General features: G+C 47.0%; 2 protein-coding genes and 1 long non-coding RNA gene across 3 annotated transcripts; all 3 read left to right on the top strand.

The window, feature by feature from the left end:
- The first annotated feature begins 1,104 nt into the window (after positions 1–1,104).
- LOC146757895 (uncharacterized) lies at positions 1,105–4,903 on the top strand. The gene is made up of 3 exons (XR_014935576.1): positions 1,105–1,243; positions 3,567–3,657; positions 4,765–4,903. It is a non-coding gene; the product is annotated as an uncharacterized LOC146757895 (long non-coding RNA).
- Positions 4,904–9,366: 4,463 nt separating this feature from the next.
- EGR1 (early growth response 1) lies at positions 9,367–12,450 on the top strand. The gene is made up of 2 exons (XM_015875522.3): positions 9,367–9,821; positions 10,125–12,450. Exons 1-2 carry the CDS (start codon positions 9,587–9,589, stop codon positions 11,420–11,422), a joined length of 1,533 nt encoding a protein of 510 aa, XP_015731008.3. The 5' UTR covers positions 9,367–9,586; the 3' UTR covers positions 11,423–12,450.
- LOC116654049 (uncharacterized) lies at positions 11,467–20,274 on the top strand. Its single transcript, XM_085519407.1, has 5 exons — positions 11,467–11,502; positions 12,696–12,735; positions 13,471–13,650; positions 13,769–14,308; positions 19,142–20,274. Exons 1-5 carry the CDS (start codon positions 11,467–11,469, stop codon positions 19,207–19,209), a joined length of 864 nt encoding a protein of 287 aa, XP_085375533.1. The 3' UTR covers positions 19,210–20,274.
- The last annotated feature ends 820 nt before the right edge of the window (positions 20,275–21,094 follow it).

The raw sequence follows: 21,094 nt of genomic DNA, 5'->3' as shown, positions 1-21,094 counted from the left end.
TAATTCCTTGAACATTTTCTTGCTTTTCATTCCTTCTTGGACATGTGCAGTCTACAGTCAAGTCAGTTTGAATGAGTTTTCTTTTATGGTGGTTTATTGGTCCAGTTTCTTATCTGAAGGTTTCAGACCTGCAATTCCAGGACCTTCTTACTTTGCAATGTGCTATTGATAAGCGAAAGCTTTGCCCCCATTCTTCGAAACTCCTCCCAAGTCCTGCCTGTTCCTAGTAATCCCCTCCCCAAACTCAGCCTCTGAAGTAAGAATTCTTCCCTTCTTTGATTTCTATGGAATTCAAGTGAGCACCCCCCCCCCCCCTTCCTTGTATATATACAGGGGAATCCTGGGGTTTCTACCTTTACTCAACTTTATCTTGAAGGGAAAATTATTTTCCATTAAAAATACTGGTCCTCGTGAGCTAAGATAGTGATTATAATCACAGTGCCTGTAGAACAAATCTGCTTCTGAGAAAAGCAAGGTTACTTGCCTTTCATTCACCAATAGGAACAGGTATTGTCAGCAAGCCTTAATTACAGTAGGTTTGTGGGCTCACATGAAAGAGAACCAGCAATGTCCATTGGAATTCTACTTCAGAAATTCTTAGGAAAACCATCTGCATTTTTGTCCACGTGCCACTTCTGACACCATGTGAAGATACATGTTTGAGAGAATAACAAGCTGTTTGTGCATGCCTGCCTGTATATTACATCTGTGTTCATCTCTTACTGATGTTTAGCAATGCCTGCTCTATCAGAGGAAATGGGAAACGAGCTGTAGAATCTGTGTACTTTGAATCATTTAGCACCCTTTCTGAGCCAGCTATCATACCATGTAAATTCTAGGCCTGCATCAAATTGCTGGAGAGGCTTACATAAGCATCAGATTTAATACCAAATTTTATTTGATCTGAAGGATTTGAGGGAGAAAAAATACTCTTAAAATTCTGTTGGTTCTTAATCTCTTTGTCTTCCTGTAACTCCACAATTGATTGTTCAGGCTTTCCTGAAATCAACCCTAGCTCCACCTGGTTGATGACAGTCTTCCTCTGCAAAACTGCCAATGGAAGGACCTCTGAAGATACAAGACTATAGGACCCTTAAGGTTCTAAATGTGTCTGTACATTCTGTCACCATAAGAAGAGAACTTCTATAGAGAGGAACCATGAAGAGGAGGCCTTCAGCCTTAGAAAATACTCATCTGAATGACAGACAGGAACTTCACAGTTTCTATTCGTGGTGGGGAAAAGGTGAGCTGAATATGATTGCATTCGCCATTTCTATCAGCCGTAGAAAAGGTCATTAAATGTAAAAATGAAGAATGGTACAATTCCCCTCACTGTCAATGTTTAAATAATGTATACTATTTTCAGCTCCAGTAGGGTATGCAGTTGAGCACAATGTATTTTAAAACACTCTGAATGTATGCTCTCTACACAGATGGATAGTAGCGAGGCCAGCTTCAGTCCCAGAGAAAGGTGTGGTTGGAATTAATTATTCCAGCTTCTTTTGCATAGGGAGCACCCAGGTGCTTGAAAATTCCTGTTGTCAACATTTAGGCCAAACTCAATTTGAAATAAATATTTTCCAAAATGTAATTTTTGTATTGTGCCCTAGTTCTGAGGAATTAAAGAGGTAGATTGCCCTTTTCCATTCAGTACATAAAAGCAAATACAACCTTTCTGTTCCTTTCCTTTTTTTCTCCCTGTATATAAGGTAATATATAACATAGAAAATGTAATATAATCAAAGTAATATAGAAAATTTGACATATTTAAGGGATATTGATGCGAATTGATATCAAAGTGATTCTATGACTAAGTGGTTGTGATCGTCAGCTAATTCCTGCAGCAGGACAGGAGATCAGGTTTCTATGGATACTGAGCCAGAAGTAGCACTGGCACTCATAGGAACCATAAGCTTCATTTTGCCATAGCTTGCTTCCTAATGTGTTGAAATTTGGGGTTTCTGGTTTTGGTGGTAGTGTTTTCTTGTTGCTGTTGTGATTTGTTTTGTTGTCATTTTTACTGGGGAAGGGGTGTCTTTACAGCATTCCATTCTCTTTTTAAAGAAAAAGAGGCAAATAAACATTTGGGGAATGGAAAGAGAATGTAAAAGTATTATCCTCTTTGAAAATTTTGTACGAGAAGAGCAAGAAACTTGCACAAATTTAAGCTACTATTAGAAATAAAACAAGCCAGACTGAAACTAGGGAAAATAAGAGGCTGAAACTGGAGCTTCTGACAATCTCTTACGATGATACCAAGGGTTTGTGTGGTTTAAATGCAGATGCTGTTCATCCAGTAAATGCAGCAGTGCATTTACTAACACTGAGAAATCGGGATGGAAATGTTTGTCAATTAAAGATTTAATGCAGAAAGGCTACATTCTAGTTTTAGACCTTAGAAGTTAAATGCTAGATATACTGGTAAGTGGTGGACTCTCATTTAAAAACATGTAAGGTATAGAAAAGGTGAAAACATATTTGGCAATTTTGTGCCTTTTTTTTTTTTTTTTAAACTCATTTGACTCAAAGTAGAACCTAGCACTGGAGATTTAATTGCTCTGCTCTAGAGATTTGGGAAAGCTCACTGTCTTTTAAGCGGCACCAATGGTCCATGCACCAGTCCAACAATTACAGGCTGAACAACTCTGATAATATCTATGAAGACAGGTGGTATATCTGTGAATGTTTCTGAGCAGAATTTGTTTCAACACCTGGTTCTGTGGTCTGCTGCTCCTACTCAAGAAAGCCGTAGACCTTAATTAAAATTTTCATTAACTTCTCATGCCAACCTATTTATATTGTTGTTTACATGTTCTGGTCAGCCTCGTAGGCAGAGAAAAAATAATTCCATGTTTGTTTTGGGATAAACCAAAAATGAAACAGAAATGCTGTTGTTGGAATTTGAAGTGACTATTTCCCAAACTATTCCTCACTTGTAAGGAAATGCATCCAGGAACTTAAAATAGGCAATGGTTAAGACAGTTATTAACTGAAAATATATTCTGAAGCCCAGAACCAGAATAGTAGTGGATTACAGAGGAGAACAAGAAGTCTAAAAAACTCAACAAGGGCAGTTTTGCATGTTTCATCCATGTATACATGTTGCAGAACAAAGAACTTTGAGAACTTGTTTCATCAGCTAACCTGAATAATTAAAATAACCCCAAACCATTCAGCCTCTGATTCATTCTCACAGTCACATCTGTGTTGTAAGGATGCATAAAACAATGAATTTTAAAAAGTATTAGGAACAGAAAGCCTGAACTGGTGCAGAGGCACACAGCACTTGCTGCCCTTCCTTTTTACATGCTTTCTGTTACTTAATCTAATTTTCACAGTGCTTTACTACAAACTGATGAAGCTTTGCTTTGAGGGCAACTCAGCCGGAAAATGCCTGTTTGTGCCACAGTAACAGTGAGATCCCAGCATTTCTACAGTCATCAATCTTCTCTGCTTATTGACTGCAGCTGTTGAATCTTACGGTGCTCATGACTTTTACCTGCTTTGCTTTTCTATCACTACTTACCTCTGCTTTGAGTAATATTTCTCATATAATAACTCTGCAGGGATAAAGGAGGCTTACGTGTGGGTGACAATATTTTTCTGATGCCATAGGAGACCTAATACCATTTGTCACGGGGCAAACGGTGAACAAAGGTAAGCATGTCTCTTAGCAACCCCAGCCAAGCTATCAAAGCTGAAGAGCAGAACTGAGCAGAGGTACTCTCAGGTAGTAGGGGAGATATGTCTGAATACTTCAAGTACTGTATAGCCATTTTTTTTTTCAACTATTTTTGCAATGACACAAGCTTTATAGGCTGTTGAAGTCTACTAAGTCACAAATCCTAAAATAGCTATTTTTAAGGATTTGTTTAAATAGAAGCATAAAAACTTGAGGGAAAACCCATCAGATTTCCTAAATTTCTAAGAAAAACCTGTAACTCCACCTTTCTGCTCATATATAATGTCTGAGAAGCAAGGAAAGACGAACAGATAAATAAGAAACACCTACATAAGCTGATTCTTACTCAAGCAGCACTTTGCTTCGTTCGGTAGACCACGTCCACCTCCTGAAATACTAACTGGGAAGAGTTCCCTCTTGTGGTTGGATATACCACTACAAAGGAAGTGCACCGTGCATTTCAGACCTGTTTACAAAATGAAGGAAATCGCACACCTGAAAGCAGTAAGAATTTGCAGCAAACACGGGGAGCATTTCAGAGCAAAGCCATACATTCAACAGTACTGATAATATCTGTTTCTCTCCGTCATATTATTGAGAAGACTACTTAAACACTTAAATTTAAAATTGTCTTCTCCTTGAGCCTTCATGCAAAAGCCTTTTCTTGTAATTATTTTAGCTGCAGGTAAACAAAATAAATGATAAATACATTTAAAATATCTGTAGAATATGTTACAGCACAACAATGTAACAGCTTTTTAAATCATATAGCTTGCTTCCAGGAGGTAGGAGGGAGAGGAAACAACACTACAGTATTTATTTAAAAAACTGAAATTCTCATTCCTGTTTTTAACTCCTTGGGCATACAGCATACAGTGATAGAGAACAGTACAACTTTAAGGGAGTACCTATGAAAACTTGTACAGTTTGGGATGTTAAATACAGCACCAAGTAGAAATAAAAAGGAAAAACATGAGGTAGTCAGAGGTTTGGAATAAAGAAAATCAAATGAGTGTGAACATGAATGATTAGTAAAAGACCTAGAGAAATTATAAATGCTGTTGTTATTACTACATATCCAGGCAAACACATCATCTTTGCAAGAAAAAATGGCTCAGCTAATATATCATCGAACCTCAGCAAGACAATGCAAAAAATTCACAGGATCACAGAACTGAAGGGATCTCTAGAGATCATCGAGTCCAACCCCCCTGCCAAAGCAGGTTCCCTACACCACGTTGCACAGCTCGGCGTCCAGGTGGGTCATGAATATCTCCAGAGAAAGAGACTCCACCACCTCCCTGGGCAGCCTGTTCCAGTGCTCCATCACCCTCATCGTAAAGAAGTTCTTCCACACATTCGTGTGGAACTTCCTATGCTGAAGTTTCATCCCATTACCCCTAGTCCTGTCCCCACGCACTACTGAAAAGAGACCAGCCTTGCCACTATGGCCCCCACACCTCAGGTATTTATAAATCTGGATCCAATCCCCTCTCAGCCTTCTTTTCTCAAGGCTAAACAGACCCAGCTCGCTTAGTCTCTCCTCACAGGGGAGATGCTCCAGGCCCTTCACCATCTTAGTGGCCCTCTGCTGGACTCTCTCCAAGAGATCCCTGTTTTTTGTATTGGGGAGCCCAGAACTGGACACAATATTCCAGATGAGGCCTCACCAGGGCAGAGTAGAGGGGGAGGATCGCCTCCCTCGACCTGCTGGACATGCTCTTTTTAATGGCACCCCAGTATGCCATTGGCCTTTTTGGCTACAAGGGCACACTGCTGGCTCATGGTCAATCTGTCGTCCACCAGGACACCCAGGTCCCTCTCAGCAGAGCTCCTCTCCAGCAGGTCTTCCCCCAGCCTGTACTGGTGCATGCAATTATTTCTACCCAGGTGCAAGACTCTACACTTGCTTTTGTTAAACCTCATCCAGTTTCTTACTGCCCAGCTCTCCAGCCTGTCCAGGTCTCGCTGAATGGCAGCACAGCCTTCAGGTGTGTCAGCCAATCCTCCCAACTTCATGTCTTCAGCAAACTTGCTGAGAGTGGTCACTATCCCCTCATCAGGGTCGTTGATGTTGAACAAAATTCTTTCTTTTAGTAAAAAATAAAAATAAAAATGCAATGATGGGGACATAACAATCACTGATCAGGAGGATGTAGTTGAAATTTGAGTTCTGTCAATCAAAAAAAAAATTTTTTTCTTATATAGGAATTCTGAGATTAAAAAAAACCTGACTGTAATGTAGCTGCCTTTCCAGTGCTTCAATGAAACCAGAAAGCCTCACCAGAATGGTAGGGCTCGTATGCCAGAGCTGTTTTGTTTTGTTTTTACAATAATTTGTGTAGCTCTTGCTGTTGATACCACCCTGTCTGCAGTTCTGAAGCAGTTCTCTTTCCCAGAACAAGGCAAATGTCGACATACTGGAGCAAGTCCGGCAAAGGGCTGCTAGCAATATTATATGACAGGAGCACATCCCAGAACAGTTTCCATTGGAAGAGACCTTGAAGATCATCTGGTCCCAACCACCCTGCCGTGAGCAGAGTTGCCAATTGCTAGATCAAGCACTAGATCAGGTTGTCCATGGCCCCATCCAACCTGGCCTTGAACACGTCCAGGGATGGGGCATCAGTAACCTCTCTGGACAGCCTGTTCCAGCACCTCACCACCCTCTCAGTGAAAACCTCACAGCTTATTTAAATCTCCCCTATTCTAGTTTAAAACTATTCCTCTTGTCCTATTGCTACCAGACTTGTGTAAAAAGTCAGTCTCCCTCCTGTTTATAATCTCCCTCTAAGTACTGGAAAGCCATAGTGAGGTGTCCTCCAGATTAACAAGCTACGCTTCTTCAGTCTGTTGTTGTAGGAGAGGTGCTACAGCCCTCAGAGCATCTTTGTGGCCCTCCTCTGGACCCTTTCCAACAGCTCCACATCTTTCTTATGCTGGGGGCCCTTGACCTGACAGTACTCTGTGTGGGGCCTCACAATGGCAGAGTAGGCAGGGACAATCCCCTCCGTTGCTCTGCTGTCACCCCTCTTTTGATGCAGCCCAGGATATTGTCGGCCTTCTGGTCTGCAAGCCCCTAAGTCCTTCTTGGCAGGGCTGCTCTCATGTATATGTATATATGTGTGTGTGTATATATATGTATATACCTGTATGTATATGTATACATATATGTGTGTGTGTATATGTATATGTGATTGCCCTGACCCAAGCGCAACACTTTTTGAACTTGGCTTTGTTGAACCTCATTAGGTTTATTTTGGCCCATATTTTGATTTTGTCAAGGCTCCTCTGGATAGCATCCCTTCCTTCTGTTGTATCAACTGCACCATTCAGCTTGGTGTCATTTGCACACGTGCTGAGGGTGCACTTGAACCCATCATCTGTAAACCTGATTAAGATGTTAAAGAGTACTGGTCCCAAAACGGACTCATTGGGGGATAACACTTATCACTGGTCTCCACCTGGAAATAGAACCATTGGCTACATCTCTTGGCTGTGACCTTCCAACCAGTTCCTTACCCACTGAGTAGTACAGCCTTCGATGTTATAGGACTGTTGTAGGAGGAGTTGCTGAGAGAGAAGTCTGAACAAGAAAAGGTTCAGAAGAGGCTGACATCAGCATTTATAAATATCCTAAAGAGGGTGTAAAAAAGACAGGGCCAAATGCTCCTCAGAGGCCTACAGCATTAGAACGATCCTTTCTGACAGGACTTTGAACTGCAATGTGCCAGTGGGAACCAGAGATGAGCTGCAGTCATTGTGTATGAGACTTCTCAAAACCTGCAGCAGAGAGCTGAATCTGTTAGAAAAGGATCGTCTCTGAATCATGTTTAAATTTAAGGTTTGGACCGGTGCAATGACATTTGAACAACAATGCAGTTTATCTCCCTAAAGAACCATTATCAAAAAACAAATCCCCGTTAATCCCCATTGAGAAAGTAGCTGCAGATGAGAGGGAGCTTTTCGTTCCTGGAGGCACCGCTCGACTGCAACCCGCAGCTGATTTTAGGAGCGGGAACGCGCAAGTGTAGGAGGCACTGCGGTCTTGCAGACAAGACACGGCTCTTCAAATAGCAACTCAGACAAAACAGTACACGAGAGAAGCGTAAACCTTCTATAGAAGTGAGCAGAATGAGCCTTGTTGTCATTCGCACCTCGAATATTAATCAAAAAGGCGGCAGGGCCCGGTGCTGCGATTTACCCAACCGCCTTTCCGCGGCACAAGAGGGGCTGCCTACCGTCCGGGGTGCTTAGCTCCCCACCATCTATGCGGCAAAACGAGCTCTAACAGGGCACGGAGACGCGAGGGCCGGCGAGTGCCCGCCGCAGCCAGGCTTCCCGCAGCGTCACGGGCCCGACGCGACCCGATCGGCCCATCCGGAGCACAGCGGTACCGACATCCCGGCGGGGACCGCAGCGTGACTCGCTCGCCACAACGCCTCCCCCCGCCCCCCCGGAGCGGCCGGCAGAAACCCCGCGCAATGCGGGGAAACCCTCGCCGCGACACCGCGCATGCGCCCTGCAACCGCACTGCGTCGCCGGTGCCGCTTGGCCCGGCGCCGGGGGAGCCCCGCGCAGGCAGCGGGGCGGAGCGACGGCCGCGTCGAGAGCCTATTTATAGCACGGGAGCCTCCCCGCCGGCTGGCGGAGTGTCCTGCAGCTCCGTGCTGCGTGCGCCGTCTCGGGCCGGAAGCCGTAGCTCCCCGTCCCTTCCTAAACAGCCGCGGTTCCCTGCGGAGCCGGTGTGAGAGCCGGCTGCGGGGCGGTAAACAGCCGCGGCCGTGTTAAGGGGCATCCCTGAGGGCGTGAGAGCGGAGTCCCGAGCGGTGTCGCTGCCCAGCGCACCCAGCACAGCGGGTGCCGTAGCCGCGCGGTGCCCGCTCTCCGTTGAGCGAAGGCGACGCAGAGAATCCCGGTCCGGGGCCGCGCGCGCAGCTCCTTCCATCACGGCAGAGCTACGGAGCCGGAGGTTCCCTTTGCAGAGAGCGGGCGGCCCCCGCCGGGCCGCGCTGCCGGCCCCCGGGAAACTCCACATCGAGGCTGCCGGCGCGCGGCCCCTGCACGGGCACCGGGGGAAGCGAACGGCGCGAGCCGAGAACGAGGCGGTGGCTGAAGCCGTGCCTGCAGCCTGCAGCCGACGGCGGGGCCAGGGCAACCAGGGCGGTCCTCAGTGCTTCCCCGCCGTCCGCCCGGCGGCGGAGCCGCGCACTTTCACGGCCCGGGGGCGGGCGCGCACGGCCCGGCGGCAACCCGGCTCCCGCGCCAGGGCTTCCCGGCCCCGCCTATCCGGGACCGGAATCACCAAATAAGGAGCGGGATGTCTCCGCCGGAACCGGGACTTATATGGCCGCTTCCTAATATGGAAAGGGCGGCCGGGGCTTCCGGCAGGCAGGCCGGGGCAGGCGGGGGCCGGACGGCGCGCGCCTCGGGGCCGGTGGCGCTGAGGTGCTGCTGCTGGCGGCGGGGCGCGGGGCCGCAGCGGGTGTGGGGACCGTGACGGCCGCGGGGCTCTCTTTCCGGGGCGGGTGGGGCCCCCACCGCCCGGCTTTCCCCGGTGCCAGGTGCTGACGCCAGGCGGGGTCCTCCGGCTCGCCTCCAAATAAGGGCTTCCTGCTTCCCAAATATGGCCATGTACGTCAGGGCCGGGGCGGGCTGCAGCCGGTGGGATCCGATATATAGAAGCGGCTCCGGGGCGGGCGAGGAGCCGAGCGCTTCCAGCGGGCAGCGGGGGGGGGAGCCTCGGGCCGTCCGGCGGGCGGGAGGCGATCGCTTCCAGCGGGCAGCGCTGGGTGGCCGCGGCGCAAGGGCAGGCAGCAGGCAACGGCCGCCTCGCCGCAGCCGGCCCGTCCGTCGGGCCCGCGGCGGCGGCATCACCCGTCAGAGCCCGAACGCGGCTCCCTCATGGCTGCGGCCAAGGCGGAGATGCAGCTCCTGCCCTCGCTGCAGATCTCCGACCCCTTCGGCGTCTTTCCGCACTCGCCTCCCGCCATGGACGGCCACTATCCCAAACTGGAGGAGATGATGCTGCTCGGTGGCGGGGGACAGCAGTTTCTTGCGCCTTCCGGGGCGCCTGAGAGCGCGGGCTTCGGCGCGGCCGGGGAGCCCGGCGAGCAACATTTTGAGCACCTCGCGGCAGGTAAGCTTGGGGGCCTCTCCCGGGCGGTCAGGGAGGCGGCAGCGCCAGCGGGAGCTCCGAGACGCAGCGGTGCCTCTGACCCGGCGGCTGCGCGGGGGTATCTCCTGTGTTGTGCGTCAGCGGATCTGGGCTCGTTGCTGCTGGAGACCTGCCAGCGGCGCTGCAATATGTTGCGCTCAATTATTAATTAACCAGAAGCAAAGATCTGGGGCTGCGCTGCATGGGGATGGCTCGTGAAGCACTGGCAGCAGCTCCAGAGCTGCAGTGGCTGCTAGAAGTAATCGCGTCTCTTCTTATTTTCAGACACGTTTCCTGAGATCTCTCTGAACAACGAGAAAACCGTGCCAGAAACCAGCTATCCCAACCAAACAACGCGGCTACCGCCAATTACCTACACGGGGCGCTTCTCCCTGGAGCCGGCCCCAACCGGTAGCAACACTTTATGGCCAGAGCCCCTCTTCAGCCTTGTCAGTGGGCTGGTGAGCATGGCTAATGCACCTCCCACCTCTACACCCTCTTCATCAACGCCCTCCTCTTCGCAGAGCACCCCCCTGAGCTGTTCTGTCCAAGCTAGTGAGAACAGTCCAATTTATTCGGCTGCACCAACTTTCCCCACTTCCAGCTCTGATATTTTCCCTGAACCACAGACCCAGTCCTTTCCCAACCCTTCTGGAGTCCCCATCCAGTATCCACCTCCAGCTTATCCGACCACTAAAACCAGCTTCCAGGTGCCAATGATCCCAGATTACCTGTTCCCTCAGCAACAGAGTGAGCTCAACCTTATCTCAGCTGATCAGAAGCCCTTCTCAGCCCTTGAGACCAGAGCACAGCAGCCCTCCCTCACGCCGCTGTCCACTATCAAAGCATTTGCCACACAGACTGGCTCTCAGGAGTTGAAGACCCTCAACAGTAACTATCAATCCCAGCTGATCAAGCCCAGCAGGATGAGGAAATACCCTAATCGTCCCAGCAAGACACCTCCTCACGAACGGCCCTATGCTTGCCCCGTGGAGTCCTGTGACCGGCGATTTTCACGGTCTGATGAACTAACTCGTCACATTCGCATCCACACTGGACAGAAACCTTTCCAATGCCGCATTTGCATGCGGAACTTCAGCAGGAGCGACCACTTGACAACGCACATCCGCACACATACAGGAGAGAAGCCATTTGCATGTGACATTTGTGGCAGAAAGTTTGCCAGAAGTGATGAAAGGAAGAGACACACTAAAATCCACCTTAGACAGAAGGACAAGAAAGTGGAAAAGGCAGCTTCGGTCTCAACTACTTCTTCCCCTGTTGCTGCCTACTCATCCTCTGTGGCTACGTCCTACTCCTCCTCCATAGCCACCACTTACCCCTCACCAGTGCGCACAGTGTATTCCTCCCCTGCCTCCTCTTCCTATCCCTCCCCTGCACACACGGCATTCCCATCCCCGTCTATAGCAACCACTTACCCCTCTGGCACTGCCACTTTTCAGACCCAAGTGGCCACTTCCTTCCCATCTCCAGCGGTTACCAATAATTTCAGCTCACAGGTGACTTCAGCACTTTCAGACATGACATCAACCTTTTCTCCAAGGACAATTGAGATTTGCTAAGATCACCTTCTGGAACAGGAGCATTCCCCTCTTCCACTGGTACTATGAGACACCAAGTCTCCGATTGCTCCCCCAACACTGTATGTTGCAAGGCTATCTAATATTTCTTCAAAATTCAGCTGCCTGAAAAAACTGCTGTTTAAGTTTTCCACCACTGTCAACTAACTTAATTTGCATGGACTGTGGATATAAGTTCGGTATAATTTTCCCCATAAACAAACAATAATATTTTATTAGGAGGAAAGGACCTTTAACTAAGCACATAGCTGATGTAAATTGTACGTGTGCCATGGTTTTGCTTTCCTTTAGGTACTGTTGATGTTGAAAAAGTTTTGCATATCCGTGTTACATTATTTGGAGTTTGCAGGGCCATATTTTGTAAATGTTAGTTCTAATTTAGTGGCAATGCTGTAACGAGTTTAAAACTTCTCTGGGTACAGCACTTACTGTATTTGAGCATGTAAGAGTGATGTTATGTAAAAACCACCTGATAAGACACACAAATGTGGCAGAAGTTTTGTTTTTAAAGTTACAAGTCTTGGTGCCTTTTTGTGAAGCCTTGCTGATGTCATGCATTTGTGTGAATAGATGCTTTGCATCTTGCCTTAAAACAAAAGGGATGTTATGCAAAGAATGTAAGAGAAAGCAGGGAACGGGTGGGGAAGGGAGCACCAGTATGCACTGGGAGACAGAATGTAAGCAAAAAACCCAACCGAAACAAACCAGAAACAGATGAAAAACAACAACAACACCCCGCTTCTCAAAGTCTATTTTTGTTACAAAAATGTAAATTTATAAATATATTCAGGAGTTGGAATGTTGTAGTTACCTACTGAGTAGGCAGCAATTTTTGTATGTTATGAACATGCGGTTCATTATTTTGTGATTTATTTTTACTTTGTAATTGTGTTTGTTAAAATGAAAGTGACTGTTTGGCTTCTAAATACATTGAATGCGCTTTCCTGCCAATGGGATATTTGGTGTACCAATACCCTTCAGAAAACGTAATAAAAGACAAAATCAAATCACGTAAGTTTTTGTATTTTCCTTTAAACTACCACATAAGAAGCCTGCTGCAGCAAACCTGGCTGCTAGGAAGCTACGGGTGCTGTTTATTTCCTGGAGAAGTACCTGCACAAAGAAAGAAAGGAGTACCAGTTGCTCCTGTGTCCAGGAGTGCCATAAAAGGTGTGGATACAGCACATGCCCTTGAATTGGCTGCATCGCCTACAATTTGGAAGTAATCACAATTCCTGTTTTCTGGCTTCTCCAGAAGCATGTGAGAAAGGAAATCACTGCTCCCAGCATTGAAGGTGAGGTTCAGAAGTCAGAATCTCCACTATGCGAAGACCTTACTGGGTGGTGAAAAGGGGATGTCAAGGCAATGGCATAGTTTCCAGGCTGAAAATAAAATCAGCTCAGTACAAGTGGCTGCTGGATGGAAGGCTGGGAGATGAGAATTGCCATAGCTTCTTATGTTACATTGCATAGGGAATAAGAAGTGCACGTGCTTGATGGCCTTCAGTACAAATGCTTTAGTGTTTGGGGGAGAAAAATGCATCCTTATTTGATGGCTTAAAATACATTTCAGGGTGCATGAGCTCTCTATGAAGTGAATTCAGAGGAGTATGCAACTGTGAGAAGCAGCAGCGTAGATCTAAAGGAGGGTTCCAGTGTCAGTCCTTCCAGGTAGGTTCTTTACAAACTACTTGATATTTGGAGTTGTGAGGAGCTGAGATGCAAATATGGGAGTTGATGCCTCTATCTGGCACAATGTTCAATGGCAAGCAGTTTCTGTAGGAGATGGCATGCCTTAATGCTCAACAAGCTGAATTCCCTGGCTAGTTCTTGGATGCAGTCCTGAGATTTTGGTCTAAACTGTGGCAACTTTTGCTTTTAATTGTCTGTACATATGCATGACAAGAAAGAAAGAAAATACATGGCCACCTGTGCCTGGGCTTTTTGCGGCCTTTGTCCGGTAACAGGAAAGCAGATTTCAGGGTTTGTGTGTGTTCTGTGAAGTCTTCTTGTTTCGTGCTGGTCTGAAGAGGACAAGTCTTACGAAGTTTACTCCCTAGTTTTATTGGGAGCAGGAGAGTTTTCTTTTGAGGAGGCCACAGCATGGCTAGAAGTCTCTCTCAAGAAGGCTGTTCCCAGGGAAGCAGCAGGCGCTGCCAGCGGCTGGGAAACTTCCCCCCTTCTGAGCAAACACGGCCTGGAGCTGGCAAGTAGCGCACCGGGGGCAGCGCAGGCCACTCTTTTCGGGCCGCTGTCAGAAAATACGTTCGGCTGATTTAAACTTCAGCGGTCTGTGATTTAAAGCCTGGCTTCAGCTGTGATTCTTAGTGACAGGAAAAAAAGTGGGGCGGCATCGCGGGCAACAGCCAGCGAAGCAGAAGCCGAGCCCCGCCGAGCAGCGGGACGCCGCGCCGCCGCCGGGAGCGCGCCGGTTGGGGCGGGCCGAGCCGCGTCCCGCAGGCACGGGGCCGCCAAGGCCGAACGGAAACGCCGCTCCGGCGGTGGCCGGAACCGGGACCACCATATTTGGCTTTTCCTCCTCACCTTTTATGGTACTTCCGAGGCCCAAAAAAGGCACTTCCTGCTCCCACCCCCCCGGGACTACGCGACGCATCTTCCGGGAGCTCCGTGGCCTGGGCGCTGCGGTTGTCTCGGCGTGGTTCCGCCCTCGCCCCGGAGCGACCCGGCGGGTTCCTCGCACGCAGCGAGCCCTGAATTGGCCACGGGCAGCTTTGGGTTTGGGCAGCGTCTGCTTCGCCCAGGGCCCGGCGGAACGCCCAGGGCCGTTCGGACGCCCGCACGACGCGGCCCAGCCCGGGGGAGCTGCGGCTGAGGGCGGGCCCCTGCCTTCCCTCGCTCCGTTTTCCGGTGCGGCTTTTTTCACGGGGCTTTGTCGCGTTGTATACGTCCGTCAGAAATAGGTACGGTGCAGTTTAACCCGAGGAGCGCTGAAGTGGCCGTTGCCCACGTTCAACCAGGCTTTTCTTCTATAGAGCCTTTCCATAGGCTGCTGTTCACTTGGGGAAACGTGGACAGTCCTTGCCTAGGTGGTTGTTTTGCGCTTTAATTGCACTGCTCGGCCTCAGAATCTTCCTAGAATAGATTCTTCAGCCGTTTTCCCTTTAGAAATAAAGGGCTAAAAGTGAGCTGTGGCGATTTTAAAGAGCCCACCTTCCCCTTGTGTGCTGTGTGGCCAGTTGCTCTGTGCCTTGTTGTGTTCTGGAAATGCTACTAGTGGTAAAAGTTGTGAAATGCAGCTGTTAAAGCAATGTTGGTTGCAGCTGTGAACTGGAAGACAAACACTTGTAGTGAAGCAAGTTTAGTTTAGCACTGCTGACGACAGTTCATACGTAGTCAGAAATCTGACGTAAAGTTGAAGGAAATGTACAGTGCAGTAGCATTTTGGTTAATTACATTGATCAAAGGTCTCGGCTGTGATACTTATTTTTGTGTAAATAAGCTTGAGGTGGTAAGAAACTCCAGATGTACTCAGGTGAACTGGAAAGCATCTATGAGTCATTGAATTTAATGGCAGAAGCTTTCTGTAATTTTGACATTCTTCTCAAGGATGAGGGCATTTGGTGAACAAAACCAGGATACCTGGGGAGTTGCGGCTGTGACATGCCAGATGCCTGTGGTGCCATAAAAGGAACACACAAAAATCTTTACTTTTTTTACATGTGTCAGCATTAACATGGAATAGCTACTGAGTAAGCAAACACTGACAAAATTTGCAGAGAAAACTGTTGTAACTGATCAAAAGAAATCCAGTCTCTGGTCTGTTGTGACCAGCGGTTAATAAATTTCATGAGCTAGAGCCTGTCTTTGTGCATTTCATGTAACTCTATCGCAGAGATTGGTGGATTTGGGCAAGGTTACAGCATTCATAGTATTTGGCTGAAAAGTGAGTGTCAGTGTATCTGGGTGCCGCAAGTAGTAGAGACTTGTGTGTGTGTACAGTTGATAGGTAAACAGGTTAAACAGACATTTCATTCAAAAGATTATCATGACAAGAAAATGTAGAAGGCTTGCTGTAAACAAAGCAGCAATCTCCAGAGAAAGAGATCCTGCCTTAGTGGTGGTCAGCCCTTAAATGAGATTTAGGAGAGGTGGAACCAAGTACCACTACTTCTGTTAGCACAGCTAAATTACCTTCACTTGTGCTCCCACAGATGACTCTTGCTTGCCTCAGGTGGTCAATCAGAGGTTCAGGCTGTGATCAAGTTTCCCATACAGTGTGCTCAAACTTGCTACTTCATTTGATGGTTACTGAGACTTTGCAGAAGACAAAGAATAATAAAGTTTCTGTGATAGCTACAGAACTTGGTTTCCCCTTCTTTGGGCTCTGTGGTTGAAGAAGAGTCCGTTTTGTACAGCACGTGGTTTGTACCTCCTGTCATCCTTTCCTGTACCTTATATCATTCTCCTTTGTTGTTTCTGATAAGCAGAGGCCTGCACTATCCACAGTGTTCAACACGTCCCTGCTTGAGCAGAGGTTTGGCCAGATGACTTTCTTAAGTCCCTTCTAACCTAAACCGCTCTGTGATTCTCTGATGCAGGATGAATGTAGATTAACTGAAATATATATTTTTGTATTCTTAGTTCTGTATTACTTGCGATATATTTCCATACATTCTGTCTGGCTTTTGAGCAGTGATCTCATCACTTCAGTCACTCTAAAGTGTGTGGAGACAAAGCAGCAAGAGTTGGCAGAAGTAAAGAGAGTGGACAACAGGTGAACCTCAAATAACTAACTATTAGTGCAGTAAATTCAAGATGATTGCATGTGGAATGGAAACAAGAGAGGAAAAAAAGCCTCCAGGGAGAAGTTTTTTGCATTATGGGTGTCTTGTTGGATTCCTGTGTTACAGGAAACTGAGGCTGCCTTGTAAACTGAAGTCTTTATTTAAAAAAAAAAAAAAAAGATGGGGAAATAAAAAGTTAACAGTAAATTATTCATGTGTCCATAGAAGGATGGTTGTAGAAGAAAAAGAGACAAGACCTGAAGCATTCTTTAAAGCAAACAAAAGAGCAGGAAAGAAAACCCACACCAAACTGCAAAGGCAGATGATTGAATGGTGGAAGGCTGTGAGAACTGTTCTGCTGTTCACTTGTGGTTCCATTAGTCACAAACTTGCACACCTTGATTTCTCACATTTTGCATGCTGTACCAGAGGGGGCAGGTGATTTCAGAGCAGGAAATGTACTCAAGCTGCATGGTGTTTGTTGGCTGCTGGAAGCCCCCTCTGTCACTTGGCTGATGATTTCTCAAACATCCAACAGTATCGCTGATGCAGCGGTGCCTTTTTTCGTTCAAGCTGAAGTTCCAGTCACCCTTTCCTGTGGTCCTGAATAGTGTGGCGCTAAGCTTGACTCGGTGTGAAATCTGAACTGTGGCAGTAGAGTTCAGCTCCGAAGGAGGCTCCAGCTCTTGGCCTAATGCTGGCAGCAAAAAAGTGCCATTGTTCTCAAAGTATGGATAGGCAGTGAGGCAGCAAAATAGAAAATGGGTTGGGGCTATAAGCCCAGTTTAGGAAGAAAGGCATTAAGGCATTTTCAAGCATCTTCAGGAAGTTCTGATAGTAATCGCTGCTCAGAGCGGTTAGCCCTTCTGTGGTTCTCAACACATTTAGGAATGTGGGGACATTGGGATGGAGAACTCACTGCTATAACAGATGACATTCCTCTTCATCAGCCCCTGACATACCTTGCCTCTGCCTTTTCCACGTGCAAGAAAGCGGCCTCTTAGGTGCAACTTTTTTCAGCACTGCTTATTTTGGACTAATAATGAAGTATGGGATCTGTCCCTCTCTGTTCTTTGCAGGATGTTGTTTCTCAGAGCGAAAAGCTTTTTGAGGTGAACAAGCAGCAGCTCTCTGACACGATGAGCCTGAGCAAGCAAAAGGAAGGGGGGGGAGGAACTGAAAGCTTTGAGAGAAGAGGGGGAAAAAAGCCAGAAGCTTGTTGACATCTGTTCCGCTTCCTTCAGGCATGCAGCCTCTTGTGCTGCTCCTTGAGCACTCCTCTTGTCATAGAGGCTTCTGTGTATCATCACTGCCCTTGCAATGCACTGCAGCATTGGGGCATTGTAGTTCTCTGTGGTGCTGGCCTTTGTTGGCATGTGCACCAAGCAGTTTTTCCTCTTGTTGTAGACCAGCCCAGCGTACTTGGGCAAGCAGATGTTTAAGATGCCCAAAGCAGATGCGCAGAGTTTGTGGAGTCAGTCATTTTCGCTCTGTGTAACTGTGCGTCCAGTCAAAAAGAGGAATATCTGTTGTGTTGGCTTTCCCAAAAAGCACTGCAGGAAGAGATCAGGTGTCATAGCATGGGCTGCAGCCTTGCTGTTGCCTCAGTTTTGATAGTTTCTAGAATTGAAGCTGTTCTCTTGTGATGTCTCTTGCTAATTTGCAGATAACACTAAACTGTCCCTGCATTCTGCTCATCCTGTTTCATGTTAGTTCTTTCTGTAATCTGTAAAGGAGGAATTAACTTTGTTCTTTAGGAATTAAGCCATTTTTTCTTCAGGCCCATACTTTGGTGCTCAGAGAGGCACTATTTTTGATCTAATGCAACGCCTTCCAAAAGTTCCATCCAATCTAAATTCTCCGCTGTCTAGTTACAAGGACTTCCAGCAGTCTGTGAGCTTGGGCTTTACCGGCCAATGGTGGGGATCAGAAGGAGGCCTCTGGATTTTCAAAAACAAACGAGAAGGCTGAGAATCAGGTGCTTTGTTTGACGTTTTTACTGTCCTGCTGTCCTACTTAAGGATTCTGTCCATCTGTAGGCATGTTTGGTTTGTCTCAAGCTGAGGAGCTTGGTGCTTACAGCTTCAATTCTTCATGATACTGAGCTGCGCCACATGCTGCCTATTGAAAAAACATGTAATGTTGGAGGAGATGACTCTGCTTTTTTTTTTTCTTTTTTTTTTTTTCCCCCCATGCTTTTAAAATCAGGATGGTGGGTGCCTTCACAGAGGTAACATCTACAAGAAATTTTTTGTTGTTGTTTTTTCTTCTTTTCTTTCTTTCTTTATTTATTTATTTATTTATTTTCCTGGAGCAATAGTTCAGGACAATGTAGAGGCTTCATTCTCTGCTGCTATGTTTTCCACGGCAGTGTTCTAGGATTGGCTTCTGTCACTGATGGCTTACTTGCTTATTTAAATTCCTGTTACAAACATACCGTTCTTTTTCTTCTGCCTATCATAAACTACCTTTTTTTCCATAGCTTTTAGAGTTGTGCTCCTGAAAAGAATGGACAGCTGGATCCGAAACAGTTATCAAAGAGGTGTCTGCAGGAAACGATGCTGGATTTCCCAGATGGAGGACATAAAGTTCCTTGCCTCCTTGTGAAGAATTCTCTATTATTCTTATGTAGTGTTGTATATATAAACATCTGTACCAAGATGTTTATTACTGATCCATTATCTATTTCCCAAAGGTGATGCTGACAAGCATGCCTACTTGTGGTTTGTATTAATTCTTCCTTTGGGTCAAAAGTAGACCAGTTCCTTGAAATTCTTCTTGGGAATCCTGCCGTTATTAAAATGGTGTGCCCGTGGTCAGAACACCCTAAGGCAGATGCGATATTTATTTAGCGATATTCACAAGCACTTGGCACAGGGTTGCTGGGCTTAGGGAAGTTTAACTTGTTTCTCTCATTTTTTCTTTTTCCCCTGCGCTTCCGCACCCGTCTGACCAGGCCAGCCAAGCTCTTTCTGCGGTCTCTGCTGCCACCGCGTGGACAAACTGGAATACGGCGTCCGTTGAAAGTGGCGCGTGCGTAGTGGGGTTGTAGAGCCGGGCGCATGCGGAGCGGGGCGTTACCGCTGGCGGACGAGTGGTTTGTTGAGACGAGCGCATCCGTGGTGCTGTGCCGGAGGTTGCGCCTGCATCGTATTTTGTGACTAAAGTAAGACAGTACCTCACTTAAATTTCACATTTCACGGAGAAATATTGAACTGAGCCCTCAAAAAACAGTTAGGCCTTTTCTCATTATAATTCCAATTTAGACCCAAGTGATAAGGCCTTTTCTCCCCACAATACCTGTGTTGATGCCAATCGTTAGATGTTTGCTCTCTAAAGTACTGCTTTTCATCCACAAAAGAAGTGACTTTCTTCACAAAATGCCGCTTCTTAGCACAATGTGATGCTTTCTCCCAAAAGTACTGCGATTGATCTCAGTATTATGCATTTTCTCCCCAAAATACCCTTTTTTGTCTCCAAAATACAACAATTTCTCCACTTAATTTACATCAAAATTTAGACACTTTTACCCCGAATATCACTATTTATCCAGAAAATAAAATGTTGTCTCTTAACTACCACTGAACACTAAACAGATGCTCTGCTGGAATTCGGAATAAAGGGGAGGGGGGGGGGGGGAGCTAAAAGGGTAAAAGTTAAAAAGTTAAAGTTAAAGGTAGTTTATAGAAACAAGTAAAGGAAACTTAAAGGTAACAAGTAAAAGAAACAAGGGGCCTGAGAGAGCAGGGACGATGCAGATAAGGAGTGAGACCTCACGGATGACCAGAAGAGGAGTTGCATTCCCCCTGATAAGAACAAGAGGGGGTCTGCATGCTAAAGGCAAGAGGGGGTCTGTAGGCTAAAGAGCTATTGAATATAGCTATTGAATAATTCCTAGAACTATTGACTATGTATTAGAAGTCTAAGAAATCATTGACTATGTATCAGAATTCCGAGAAATCACTATGTATTAAATGTACCTATATCTGTGTCACGATTTTACAAGTCAGTGTGCAAGTTTGGTGGAGCTATCCCCCTTGCACCCGGTGCTGCGCAATGCAGGAATAAACATACCTGTTTTATAACCCATCTCTGGATTGTAGAGTTTGATTCCGCAGGTCGTTTTGGCGACCCAGATGGGACCCTCTCTGTTTGGCTGCAGGACCGACTGAGAGAGGGGACACCTTTGGCGCGCCCCGAGATTTCTCGGAAGGACTCCCTTCCCTCATCCGATCACTGTGGGAGCAGACAAGGACCCTCTATCGGCGGATAAGGTATGTTTAATGGGTACAGGGGAATCTGTAAGTCGTGAGGAGATGTCCTACGCGGGAGGTGTGAGCTGTCAAGCTCTCCCCTTTGGTAAAGGGCCCGGGCGGTTGATTGTGTAATCATGATTAGTGGCCGTGTAGATCGTAGGTTCGAGTCCCACTGAAGTGGTCTCTGAGCTGTTTCAGTTGTGGGTTTAAGTCCCACTGAAGCGGTCTGAGCTGTTCTAATTGTGGGTTTGGGTCCCACTAAGGCAGTCTCAGCTGTGGGTTCGAGTCCCACCGGGATTACCAGGTGTGCACGAGAAGAGCTATTTTTGCTCCCCCTTAAGGGGTTGGTTGGTGAGAAAGTATAGTGGATACTCTGTCAATGTTAATGTGGGTTTTCTTAGCTGTATTAGCAGGAATTGTTGTGTATCTGGCCATTATTAACATCTCTTATTAGCGCTTGTTACTGTAAGTGTTGAACAAACAACTTTGATATTTTCTGAGAAATGTTGTACCTTGAACTGTGTAAAGACCGGTCTTGTGCAGTCTGTGTGAGTGTGGTTGTGAGTGAGATGCAGCACAGCTGCGGGGCGAGAGCGGAATCCCGACCCACGGTTCTGTCCTCCTGTGAGGGAAACGTCCCGGGACAGACGAAG

This window comes from Coturnix japonica, chromosome 18, assembly GCF_054131305.1.
Source record: "Coturnix japonica strain WE chromosome 18, WE-NBRP24, whole genome shotgun sequence".
In the NCBI taxonomy this organism is placed as follows: domain Eukaryota; kingdom Metazoa; phylum Chordata; class Aves; order Galliformes; family Phasianidae; genus Coturnix; species Coturnix japonica.
This window is presented reverse-complemented; position numbering and strand designations above follow the sequence as displayed.

Coding starts and splice junctions, on each gene's coding strand:
- EGR1 (XM_015875522.3), top strand. CDS start 9,587: ATGGCTGCGGCCAAGGCGGAGATGCAGCTCCTGCCCTCGCTGCAGATC. Junction 9,822..10,124: donor TTTTGAGCACCTCGCGGCAG/GTAAGCTTGGGG, acceptor TCTTATTTTCAG/ACACGTTTCCTGAGATCTCT.
- LOC116654049 (XM_085519407.1), top strand. CDS start 11,467: ATGAGACACCAAGTCTCCGATTGCTCCCCCAACACT. Junction 11,503..12,695: donor CCGATTGCTCCCCCAACACT/GTATGTTGCAAG, acceptor TGGCTTCTCCAG/AAGCATGTGAGAAAGGAAAT. Junction 13,651..13,768: donor ACACGGCCTGGAGCTGGCAA/GTAGCGCACCGG, acceptor TGTGATTCTTAG/TGACAGGAAAAAAAGTGGGG.